We start from the raw sequence: 12,756 nt of genomic DNA on the forward strand, positions 1-12,756 counted from the left end.
GTAGACGATTGAGCTTCGTGTGCAGTTTTCGGACTTTGCGTGTTAAATTCCCAAACTCCTTCGCTCACCAACTAGCAAGCTGTCGTTGCATGTCGCTGAGAGCACCAACCACTCCGGCCAGACCATGTTGTCCCGATCCCTTCTTCCATTGTTGAATTACTAGCTGATCATAGTCAGCTTGTGTTTGCCAAACATCCTCATAACGAAATTGTCTAGCAGCTCGTGTGTTGTTTCCGGCCAAATTCTCCCATGGGTCAATCATTAGGAAACATTGATCAGACTCCGCGGTACTAATATGCCGGGCATGCGAATCACGGAACATATGGACGTACTAGAGGTTGCCAAACCCACGATCAAGCCTGGCTTTTACGTTCGCGCGTCCGTGCTGTCCATTATCCCATGTATGCTCAGTTCCTGACCAACCAAGATCCTTGAGCGAGCAGTCATCCACCGCCTCTCTGAACGCCCGCATTTGATATTCAAGTCATTCCGCCCGTGAGAAGTGTTCAGAGGCAGTAAGGGTCTCATTGAAATCACCCACACAAAGCCAGGCTTCATTCCGAATTGCAAAGAGTGTACATAGGAACCTCCAACTGTGGGGGCAATCTTCCACTTTCGGAGCTCCATAGAATCCAGTGACCCTCCACTCTTTTGAGTCTCGGGTCTTCTTCTTTACCAGAACATCAATGTGGCATGAGCTATAATTTTTCAACTCCACATCCAGCTCATCCGACCAAAACAGACCAATTCCACCACTTAGGCCAGTACTATCCACCGCAAAACATCCTGCAAAACCCAAGAGGTTCTGCAGATTCTCTACTCTTTTAGCTGAAATTTTTGTCTCCATAACAAAAAGGAGACCGGGCCCTTCCTGCTTCACCACACAGCGATGCTCTCGAACTGTCGTAGGGTTCCCAAGCCCTCGACAGTTCCAGCTCAAGCAACTCATTGCTCTGGGCAGGGCTGACTCACAGCCGCTGCCAAAGTTTCCGAATTATTCGGTGTTGGTTTCTTTTTCTTTGGCTCCCTCTCAGTTTCAGACCCCTCCTGTGATCCCTTGGGAGAAGCAATTTCATTCGTTGTTCCTTCCTCATCCTGATGAGGCGAGCATGTCAGGAGCGGTCGGTCTACCCTCCTATATACCTGGTTTTGGATCTGAGGCCCTTCTTTCCTTTTCTGATGAATTCTTGTGTTCTTTGCAGGTGAAGCTACCTCAGTTGTTCCCTTGTCCTCTGTGCTCGAATTATTTGTATCCACCTTGCTCTTCGGGGGAGCAGAACTCTCCCTTGTCGAACTCTCATCAGAAGCAGCTTTCTTCCAATCATCTTGCGCCCGTAGGCCTTTGCCGAACGGGAGGTCTCCATTCTCATCTCTCGTGCCCGGCGTCTTACAGAAAAGATCCGAGTGACCCAGGTTGCCACAAGAGAAGCAAAAATGTGGTACATTCTCATAGACTGTATCATAGGGATCCATGCATTTTCTCCTCTTTGATTCAATCAGTATCCACCTCCTCAAGGGTTTATCAACATCAATCGTAACTCTCGCCCTTAGGTACCCCGCAGAATGATCAAATTGCACCGATGTTGCCTCTTTATCTATCTGGTGTGCTATTGTTGTACTCCATGGTTCCGCTCGTAGATTAAACGGGAGATTCAGCACTCGGGCCCAAAGCTGCAATTTACCAAACTTCAATTCTGAAGGTCGCATGCACTCATCGAATTTTGATAAGATCACTGCATTCTTGCTAAAGTGCCATGGCGAACCCACCACACACGATCACGATCCCTTTTACAAGCAAATTCTGCCACGAACAAGTTTTCCCCTGCCGGCCTAAAAGATAGACCTTTAGGATTCCCCCATGCCGGCCGAAGCGCACTGGATATAGTCTGGATGTGGAGAGTGTGTCGATGAAGTACTTTGCCTACCAACATCTACTTCTCCTACGCCCCTTCCTCAAGATCATCAAGCACCAGCGGAGTCACTTCTTCATCGGTGATCTCCATCCTCCCCGGCGCTTCCGCGAGTCTGGCCCTCGCCGTCCTTGGCGAGACCGCTTCCTTCGCCTTTCCCCGATCAGCAGAAGATGCCATCGCCGATCAGAGGATCAAATCCCGCGCCCCGCCGAGAAGATCGGGCGGGCGCCGCCATGGGTCCTCCCGAAACCCTAGTCGCCTCACGGGGAGGCTCCTGATGTTTCGGAGGAAAAACTTGACACATCACACATATGCTAGCACAACTCGTGCACACGCGTACGCGTATACCCACGCAGCACACGTGCATAGCCGTACACACACGCGTACATGTACATGGATCTGTACACGGACATGTACACACACAGCACATATGCGTACACGTACACACACATGTCTATGTACACACGCGTACACCTACACACGCATGTACACACGCACGCATCATACACATACACGCACACACGACGCACACATGTAGCACACACATACATGTACACGTCACACATGACCCACTAGTCATTGAGACAAAAATATGAAGGGGATCACTTTTACAAAGCCTTACCAAAATTTATCAAGTGCCCTTTGGGTTTGCAAATATGCAAAGTGGGATGGCAGACTTAGCGAGCTTTGTAAAAAGTTTGGGTGAGAGACCACTTATACAAAGGTTGTTGGAGGAGGTTTTCAAACAATTCCTTATTTAACATTATTTTAAATTTTGTTTTCTTATTTGACACTGAAAAACTTTTTCTTCCCTATCTAACAACGAGTTTAAATTTTATGCCTTTTACGACACTTTCATCCATTTTAAACCTAAAAGACACCTAAAAAGACCCTTTTACCCCTTATGTAGTATTTGTGTGCACGGGGCGGTAGCACACACGTGCAGCATCAGTGGCAGGATAGTAGCGCACACATAGCAGCACATACACACACAGCAACACACACGCACGTGGACACACACATCAGCAGACACTCGCAGCAGCAGCAACACAGGCACACACAGCACGAGCACACACACGTACACAAGAAGTAGCAAACACACACTCAGCAGCACGCACGCGCACTCCCACACACACACACACTGAGTAGCATGAACGCATGCGCGGACACACACACTCAGCAGCACGCATGCACACACACTCAGCAGTGTGCGTGTGCGCACACACACAGCAGGAGAACACATGTACGCGCACACACACATGCAGCGGTAGTACACACGTACACACAAATGTACCACATAAGGGCAAAATAGTCTTTTTAGATGTCATTTAGATTTAAAATGGACAAAAGTGTTATAAAAGGCATAAAATTTAGATTCATTGTTAGATAGGGAATAAATTATATGTCGATGTCAAATAGGGCATAAAATTTAGAAAAAGGTGTTAAATAAGGAATTCTCTCGAGGTTTTTTGCCCAAGGTTGCTAAACATATAGCAAGGTAGTGCAAATATAGAAAGGCTGTTGAAGATGCTCTAAGGAACAAATTTAGAACTTACAAAATGCGACACCGCTATCGCCGTGCCATTCCTGATCCAAGCCGGGATGCCCCTTCAATACGAGGTTTTTGTGGATAGAAGGTGGATCAATTTGACTACAACAGCCACCCGCAAGCGAAACGCAACGGCCGGCCTAGTTCGGGGCTCCGCTGCAGGAGCGTGTATATTGTTTGGTTTGCTCTGGTTACCTTTTTGTTTTTCTATTGGTGCTTTTTTCTTTCTGGTTTTTTGTCTATTTTACTTTTTGGTTTTAATTTTATTATTCTTATTTTTTTTCTTCTTTGTTTGCTTTTTCTTCACTTTTTTCTAGTTTTCTTTTCTTTTTGCACTTTTATTTTTGTAATATGGTGAACATTGTTAAAATACAAGCTGAACATTTATTTAGTATTCCTAGTTTTCTTTTATTTCTGCACTTCTATTTTTCTAATATATGGTGAACATTGTTAAAATAAAAACTGAACATTTATTTAGTATATGGTAAATTTATTTTCTAATACACGATGAACTTTTATAAATACACACTAAACATTTATTTCTTATACAATGATCTTTTTTATGTACGGTGAACTTTCTTAATGTACGGTTAATTTTTCTTAATATATGGTGAACTTTTTTTAACAAACTTACCAGTTTTTCTAATATATTTTTTCTATTTTTCTATACTGGTTTTTAATGTTTTTAGCTCTATGAAAACTCCATCAATTGCTTTTCAGGAAAAAATGCCATAGAAATCGCAAAGAATAAAAAGAAGGAAACCCGCTCAAATGAGCTCGTGAGCACGGGTCGGCCCATTTGCGCCTCGCTTCAGGCGTCGGGTCGTCTATTTGTGGTGAACGTATGTCAAATAGCAGCACTCCTTCACTACTGCTACAATGACTTACAACGGTAGGCTAACTTGAGCATTGTTGGGTTGAAACATGTACAACACCAATTGAGGCCCGTTGAACTTGTGGGTTGGTTTGCGCTCCCTCCTGGAGCAAGATTATGTGGCCCTCTCCTTCCTCTTTCTTGGCGTGCTGCTAACACCCCCCCCCCCCCCCCCCCCCCCCCCCCCCCCACGTCTTCAGTCACAACTTATCCCCAAGTTGATGAAGTTGGGGAATGACGCTGGAGATCGTCGAGGTTCTCCCATGTGTTTGGTGTGACAAGATCGCCATACAACCTCACCAAGCCTAGCTCATGAATGTTGCGAGAACAACGCTTCTCCAGGATCTTCATCGGAACATTAGCAACATCAGAAGCAGCAGGTAATTCAGAAGAAGCGCTTACAGCTGGTGTTAACACATGACAAAGTCGACAGACGTGGAACACTGTAAGGATAGAAGAATCCTCAACCAATTGGAGTTCGTATGTAACTTCTTTCACTCATCAGACCACTGAGTAGGGTCCAAAGAACTTGAAACTGAACTTGTGGTTAACACTGTGTGCCATTGACATCTGAATATATGGTTGCTGCTTCAATCAAACCTGATCATCCACAGTCAAGCGAAGTTCTTGGTTTATCTGATTGATTTTTCGTAATGTGTTTATCTGATTGATTTTTCGTAATATGTTTAGCTCGCGAAAAATGTTGGCGCATGACATCCTGCATTTGTTGTCGTTCTTCCAACCAAACATTCAGTTTAGGCAATAATGTTCCATTCTCTACGTGATACCCAGCTGTCGTCATTCCCTTGGCCCATAATGAAAGAGGTTTTGCCCAAAGTTGACTAAAAAGCATAATTATACCATAATTCGGCAACTTCCAAGCAAACACCGCAAAGAAGTTTCAAGACATTGTTTCATGTGCTCTATTTGGCCCCCAGTTTAATTCAGAATGATGCAAGGAACTCATCTTTAACTCGACCCCTTGCAGCATGAATATCTCCCGCCAGACTGCCAGTAAAGACATAATCGCTATCTAAAGTCAGGGACTCCGACATACCGTGAAGCTTATATATGTGATCAATGTAGAGTTGTGCTATGGTATGAGCTGTATAAGGCTACGTGACCCACTGGCAGAAAACTGGCATACATGGAAAGACTATCAACAAGCACCAAAATGTAGTTATAGTGTCCTGATTGCGGTAATCCCTGTTAGAATTAATCCGAGGCATACCGTCGATCATTCGAGGACCAATCAATCACACGAGCACGACACCGAAATTTGTTAACAAGGTTCACCGATATGGCTACATTCCCGGGGTTTGACTACGGGCGCTCCTCCCCGTGACACCGTTACAATACCGCACACCGGCCACCCGGGCGCCGGCACACGCCGCCGGCTCTCCCTTGCGCGCCTGTGCTATTATGCTGGCATAGGTTATATCGTGTGTCTACCCCCGCTATATAAGAGAGGCCTAGGATACAAGTGTCCTACTAGGACACGACTCCATATCCTGTAAACACAATACAACTACAAGTCCAACTGTAACCTACCTTGTACACTATATTCAACACAACTCTAACAAACTCCACCTTGGCGAATATTCTCCACCATCTTGAATTTGTCCATGCGTCAAACTTCCATGTACATTAGACTTGAGCTTATCCCATGAGCACCGCTGCTACTCCAAAGACTCCATGTGACTCCACCTGCAACTTGTAGTCCCTCCTTTTCTTGACCACAGTCAACACTTAAGCAAAATTAAGTTTCTTGTTACTCTAGTTTGTGCTCCCAACTTCCAGAGTATTCGTTCAACACCATCACACCCCGATCACTGACCTGCGTGAAAATGAACAACTCACATATTGGGTGTCACACATAAGAGTTATCTGAACTCAACATCACCGCTCCTTTCTTAACCGCCTGTCTGAAACTTGAAGGAATTTCACCATTGCTTGTAGTCATCCCAAGTCAAATTCGCAGTTGTCTCACCACATATATGACCACCAGAGCCCTGGCCCGTCTCCATGTCCCGTGCGCACCGCACGCGCCTCGCCGCTATTACCACATCGAGCCTCCGCTGTCCCGGTCGAGTCTCAAGGGTCGCGAACCCACACCACTCAACCCCCACTGCAGAGTACCACCGATCATCACCAACCGATGACGAGTTTCACGCTTCCATCAGACCACTGGGCTCCAGTCCGAACTGCATGTCACTCGCTTTCTCCCGCTTGCTGAATAGACTTCGATTCCCTGGATCCTTACATCGTAGCCCCTCAATCCAGCTCCACCTTCAACATGACTCCATGGTAGAGGATCAGTCCACCCCGCGCCCTGTCGACATCAAGCTTCGTGTGTACATCACCTTGAATCAACCCCGTGCCATAGCCTTGTCGGAGCCACACAAGCCCTCGGGGCTGCGCCACGTGTTTCCACGCCCAGAAGTCGGTAACCATCAGCATCACGCTCCTATGTCATCGTCGCCGATCCCACCATCGTCTTCTGTACCAACCGACTTGCGTCGATCCGTCAGACTGTCCAAGTCTAACCCAGCCGAACTTATTCGACTGCATGACACGCTCCAGGCTCGCAAATCATCTTCCTCGAATTTCCATCCATCACATGATAATTCCATCACCGCTGACATGACTTCCCGCAACGCCTCAAGCATCCTTGTCACGCCAACAATCTTTCACCCGTGCCTGCCATAACCAAGGTAGTTCCATTGAACTTCTCCACCTCAAACCCGATGCCCAATAGCATCATGATTCTTCATACGGCTGACCCTGTGAAAAATTAACCGAGCTCCACTGTGTACTAATAGCAAAATCCAACCAATCTTGGTCTTCACGTGTAACCGCTTTTGGCACAACTCCAATACTAGCAATTGCCTTGTCAATGCATCTCTTGCTAATTCCGATAGATGCATATCCTTGACGGATTTCTTTATTTCGCTGACTGATTTGCCTCTTGCCTGAACCCACGTGTCCTTTTTTTTTGGTCCAAACAAATCTCTCGCTGCTCCTCGTACAGCATGTACGCCTCGCGTCCTGGCCTCAAGCCACGGCACAAGCCGCACCAGCCAACCTGCCACGTCCAGGGCAACGTCGCTACCTGCAATCGGCCGCCAACCTCGCGTTAATCCACACAAGGCTAGCTTCTTCCTGGAGGCCTTCCACACGTAGGGTATGCCGCCAGCCGCCGAGTTGCTTCCGATTAGTATCAGTCCGATCTGCTGACTGTTGCGTACACGCACCAGCCGCCCGGCCGGCCTCGATCCGAAGGCCAAAGGAGCCCTTTCACCGAATCGATTTGCTGCTTACCTGCATGCCACGTGCCTCTAGCCTGCTGCACGCTACGATGAACATCTGATCGCTTTTCTCAATCTCGCCGAGAACCACACCATAACCGGCTGCATCTCAACTCGATACTTCCTTCGGATCAACAATCGCAACCTTCTCGAAACCTTGCTCTGACACCACTTGTTAGAATTAATCCGATGCATACCATCGATCATCCAAGGACCAATCAATCACACGAGCACGACACCGAGATTTGTTAACGAGGTTCACCGATATGGCTACATCCCCGGGGCTTGACTATGGGTGCTCCTCCCGTGACACCGTTACAATACCGCACACCGGCCACCCGGGCGCTGGCACAGGTCACCGGCTCTCCCTTGCGCGCCTGTGCTATTATGCTAGCATAGGTTACATCGTGTGTCTACCCCCGCTATATAAGAGAGGCCTAAGATACAAGTGTTCTACTAGGACACGACTCCATATCCTGTAAACACAATACAACTATAAGTCCAACTGTAACCTACCTTGTACACTATATTCGACGCAACTCTAACAATCCCCCAATGAAATCCACTGATACCAAATCTCAGCATCGCTTAGCTATGGGCGAAGGATGAAGTTGTCCTGGGTACTGAGAATGGTCAGGCTTAGCTTGCTGATATTCCTTGCATGACTTTACATAATCTTTAATACGTTGTTTCATCCCCTGCGATAAGTGGATGGGGATCCTGAATGTCGCCCTACTGAGTTGTCGTGCAACGCACACGTTATCTGATACTGTAATTTTCATTATTTCCCAAGTAGACACGACCTCTGAAACATATGATCCCCTTAGTGAAAGTGAATTTACCCCTACAACTGAGCCACATCTAGTTGTAGACACTATTGTGCTTTTGGGTTACTTTCATATCCCTTCTCTATTTCTTGGAGCCATGCCACTTGAAAAATGGAAAATGCAACTACGTTGGTGATTCAGTTGGACGCCGTGAGAGAGCATTGACATCACTATTTTTCAGTGCCTTGTGGTAGAAAATGTGATGTTGCAGACCCAACAATTTTGTAAAGGCCTTATGCTGCCATGGGGTATGGCTTCACTATTCTTCCAAATGAACCAAACTATTTGATTAATCTTAATGGAAAATTCTGAAAAATGCAAGTATACACGCCATTGATGCACATGCATTGCAAGAACAATAGCCAGATATTCTATCTTGTATGTAGACAACTCTATTGTTCGAGGGACCATGGCTTTTCTCAGGTATGCTGTCCATGGCAATCTTATTAGGGAGGTCTTAGGAGGCAAAGATGATTTCACCATGTTTCTTCAAAATGGCGAGTTCCCTGGTCTCTGCATCAAAATGATTTCATCCTATCGGGAGGTACCTCTATGATTGTTTGGATTCACAATGTTTGCCTTGAGCATTCTAAGTGGATGGGATTCCTAGAAGATCTTTTGTGTTGATTATGTCATGGAGGAGGAGCCGGAAGAATATATGTGTCTTAGCCTAGTGCCCCTTCTCCAGAGCCCTTTGAAAATAATGTGAGCTTCTGAGTACCCATGCATTATCCACTTGTACATTAGCATAGATGAGTTTCCTTGTACTTTGTTGATAAGACCATTTATGATCCATGAATAACTAACCACGAAGACATCTACTTTTTATTTGATATGGTATGGTCCAGAACACATATCCATATGAAGAAGAAGGATTGGAGTGCGGGCTTTTGGTGGACGACCACCACTGAGGACATTTTTTTTCAATAAAAAAGCTCATCTAAAAGTTTTCGAATCATTTCCATGGAAACTTGTATGTGTTCCGCATGAACGTGTGATAATTCGTTTACAAAATTGTGATTTGTAAGCTGCTGTAAAAGAAGAAAAACCAGCCCAACAACAAAAGTACAAAATTCTCGCCCAAGAAAATACAAAATTCCGGCCCAAACAAGACAAAAACAAATTCCAGTCCATTTTGGAAATATGTATTTCTCTTTTTTCTGCATGCCATGTGTGAAAGTATAATGTTATGAAAAATTGCGTATACATGGTATACATGTGTATGTGTTGACATAAAATTTCGAAAAAAATCATGCTGTGGACATTTGTATTTTGAAAACGTCCACCGTGGTGGTTGACCACCATTAGCATTTTTCTAGAAGGATTGTTGGTACCAAAAACCTAGTAAGCATGGAGAGCTTAGGTGTTACTAGCTGCAAGCTATTTTCCATGGTTTACTGCAGTCGCTGCCTCCAATTCTGGCCTGATTGGAGAGACATGACCATCATTGTCTTTCTCTTCTTGTATTCCATGCTGATGATCCATTTCATGTCAAACACCCAAAGTCCACTTCGACGTAGCTGCGTGGGAGACTAAAACATGCATCCAAATCCAGAATGAAGGCGGGGAACACACGAGCTTGCACATCCACCACTGACGAGGAATAAAACCATTGTTGATTTTTATTTTTATTTGTACGAGGGATTGGTAAATTGTTAATTTGGCTTCAGCATATTATGAGGCTATGAGCTGAATACTAGTCTATAATTTTGGTCATACGACTAACAGAAGTTGGAATAGCATGCAGCATGCATGCATATAATAAATCTGAAAATTAAAAATAGCATCATGCCTGCATATGTATTCTGAACGCCACAAGAGGTCAAAGGTCAAGGAACCGCGGCATATACATCCCAACCTCCGCACATATGCTTTCTCCGTGGTCGAGCGGATACGACTTTTGAATGAAGTTATAAACACGAGTCCCATCGTCGTCCAGGTTAAAGCGAGAGATCAATTAGCTTGCTAGGCAAATTTAAACATAGATAGAGTACATTCGAACGGTGAGAGAGCTCTCCATGTGGAACACGACCTTCAGCTCTCCATGGTCCTTTTTTTTATCCGCATGAAGGGTTATGAAGTCCACATTTTGAGGTATCCACAAATTTGAATGAAGCGGTTATGAAGTCCACATGATGTACGCCCACATTTTGAGGGATCCGCAAATTTGAATGAAGCGGTTATGAAGTCCACATGATGTACGTCCGTACATCCTTCTATAAATACATAGCCCGGCCGGCCATACCACTATCCCATCCCTTCCTCGCCTCCTCCATCCGCAGCACCCTCTCCATCATCTGCTTCGTCTCCGGCCGCCAGCAGGCCGGAGCAACATGAAGCTCCTTCCGACCGTCTTCCTTCTCCTCCTCGTCTTCCTTGCATTGGATGGTACGTGCATTATCAACTACTGCCTTGTTTTTCCCTATCCGTATGCTACTTCAATCTCATTGAGTAATTCAACTCATGTTCTGCCTGCGTCCACGAATGTACTGACATGATCGACCTATCCTGACAGATGTGGAGGCCCGAGGCACACCTAGGGCTCATCGTTCCAATCACCAGTGCTCCAGCATGTTCGTCTTCGGCGACGACTTTGTCGACAACGGCAACGTTCCCAACATCGTTGGCGAGAAGACGTCGCGGCAGTGGAGCTACCCGTACGGCTCTTATCGCAGCTCCAATTGGTCTGGCGCTCCTGTTCCAACAGGACGCTTCTCCAACTACCGGATGCAATCAGATTTTATCGGTATGTGTAGAATCTATAGTATTTATCCATAGCTAATGAATTGAATTTTTAGACTACTGCTAGTGTGTTATATATGACATGTATCATTATACATCTATGTGCATCCAAAATAATCTATCATATCTATTGCGTTGTCCATGCAGCAAGGATGTTGGGCCTCGCTGAAGCCCCTCCAGCGTACGAGCTCACATCAGACCAATCTTGCGACTCATCTGGCATGACCTTCGCTGTTGGCGGCGCTGGTGTCTTCAAGGTGACGTCGACGGCGAAGAAGGTGCCGACCCTTGCTGCACAGGTTCAAGCTTTCAAGAGGCTAGTCAACGACGATGTCATCTCAACACGACAGCTTCACCACTCGGTCGCACTCATCGCCATCTCCGGCAATGACTACATGAGCGGCTCCGAGGCCAATAATGTATTCTACTCAAGCTTCGATGATGTAAGTAGTACATACTCTGGCATACAAATTAAACCATCAATTAATATATCGATCTCCACTTTACTAATTAACTTTTCGTGGATGCAGCTCGATACTTACATAGGAAACGTGGCGACTGAGATCCTAGATAATGTGGCGCAGCTGCAGATGCTTGGTGTGAGAAAGGTTCTAGTAAATAACTTGCATCCCATTGGTTGCATGCCTTCACAGACTAGTTCGAACAACTACACCACATGTGACCTTCTGGGCAATTATGGCGCATCGGTGCACAACAAGTATCTAAATCAAATGATCGGAGAAAGGGACAACGTCCACATACTAGACCTCTACTCTGCCTTCACCGACATCGTGAATCACGCCCCTGGTAAGTGTGGATGTTGTAAGTCAAATCTGGTTTCTAATGTGTCAATTCATCTATGTAACTATTTTTTTTTCGTGCATGCAGGTGAAGGGTCGGATCGGTCCAAGGACTTCAAGCGCAAGCTGACCCCGTGTTGCGAGAGTTCCTATGAGGGAGGGTACTGTGGAGAGCGTAGCAGTTCAGGGAAGCACCTCTACGACCTATGTGATAATCCCGACAAGAGGTTCTACTGGGACGAGGCACACCCAACACATGCTGGGTGGGAGGCAGTAATGGAGGCGCTGGAGCAACCTTTGATGGAATTTCTCGATCAGGACTATGTTCCATGATGCCTTGTATTTTTGGCAGAAGCTTGATTAATTGATAGTTTTGGTGCCGTATCTTTTAGGTTAGCATTATATACAGTATGCGTATTTAGGGGTGAGCTTCAGAGGTATTATTTCGTCATGTTTAGCTGAACTTTTAGTCTAGTAGTAGCCTTTATAGGTGAACTTGTTCCAAATTGCTTAATGTCTCGTATCCCATGTGAGATTAGAAATAAGGTCGTATATATGGTGAATCTACTGCGCATGCATGCTTTTGACCAACGTCCAACGACGGCATACGTCCTCTAATATCTTTATTATTGTGTTCATTGTTCGGCTGGTTGATTTATATAGTACATGGCCATGCACTTTGTAGCAAGATACTAGTACAAAAGAGGGATAAAGTAAATAATTCATCAGGAAATGTGCATGCA

The 12,756-nt window shown here is 45.6% G+C and overlaps 1 protein-coding gene across 1 annotated transcript; it reads left to right on the forward strand.

Moving 5' to 3' along the window:
- The first annotated feature begins 10,804 nt into the window (after nt 1-10,804).
- On the forward strand, nt 10,805-12,346 carry LOC125522124 (GDSL esterase/lipase At5g03610-like). Its single transcript, XM_048687200.1, has 6 exons — nt 10,805-10,859; nt 10,987-11,217; nt 11,361-11,656; nt 11,744-11,821; nt 11,867-12,020; nt 12,102-12,346. Exons 1-6 carry the CDS (start codon nt 10,805-10,807, stop codon nt 12,344-12,346), a joined length of 1,059 nt encoding a protein of 352 aa, XP_048543157.1.
- Nucleotides 12,347-12,756: the final 410 nt, after the last annotated feature.

The sequence above is a fragment of the Triticum urartu genome, chromosome 7 (genome assembly GCF_003073215.2).
Source record: "Triticum urartu cultivar G1812 chromosome 7, Tu2.1, whole genome shotgun sequence".
Lineage (NCBI taxonomy): Eukaryota > Viridiplantae > Streptophyta > Magnoliopsida > Poales > Poaceae > Triticum > Triticum urartu.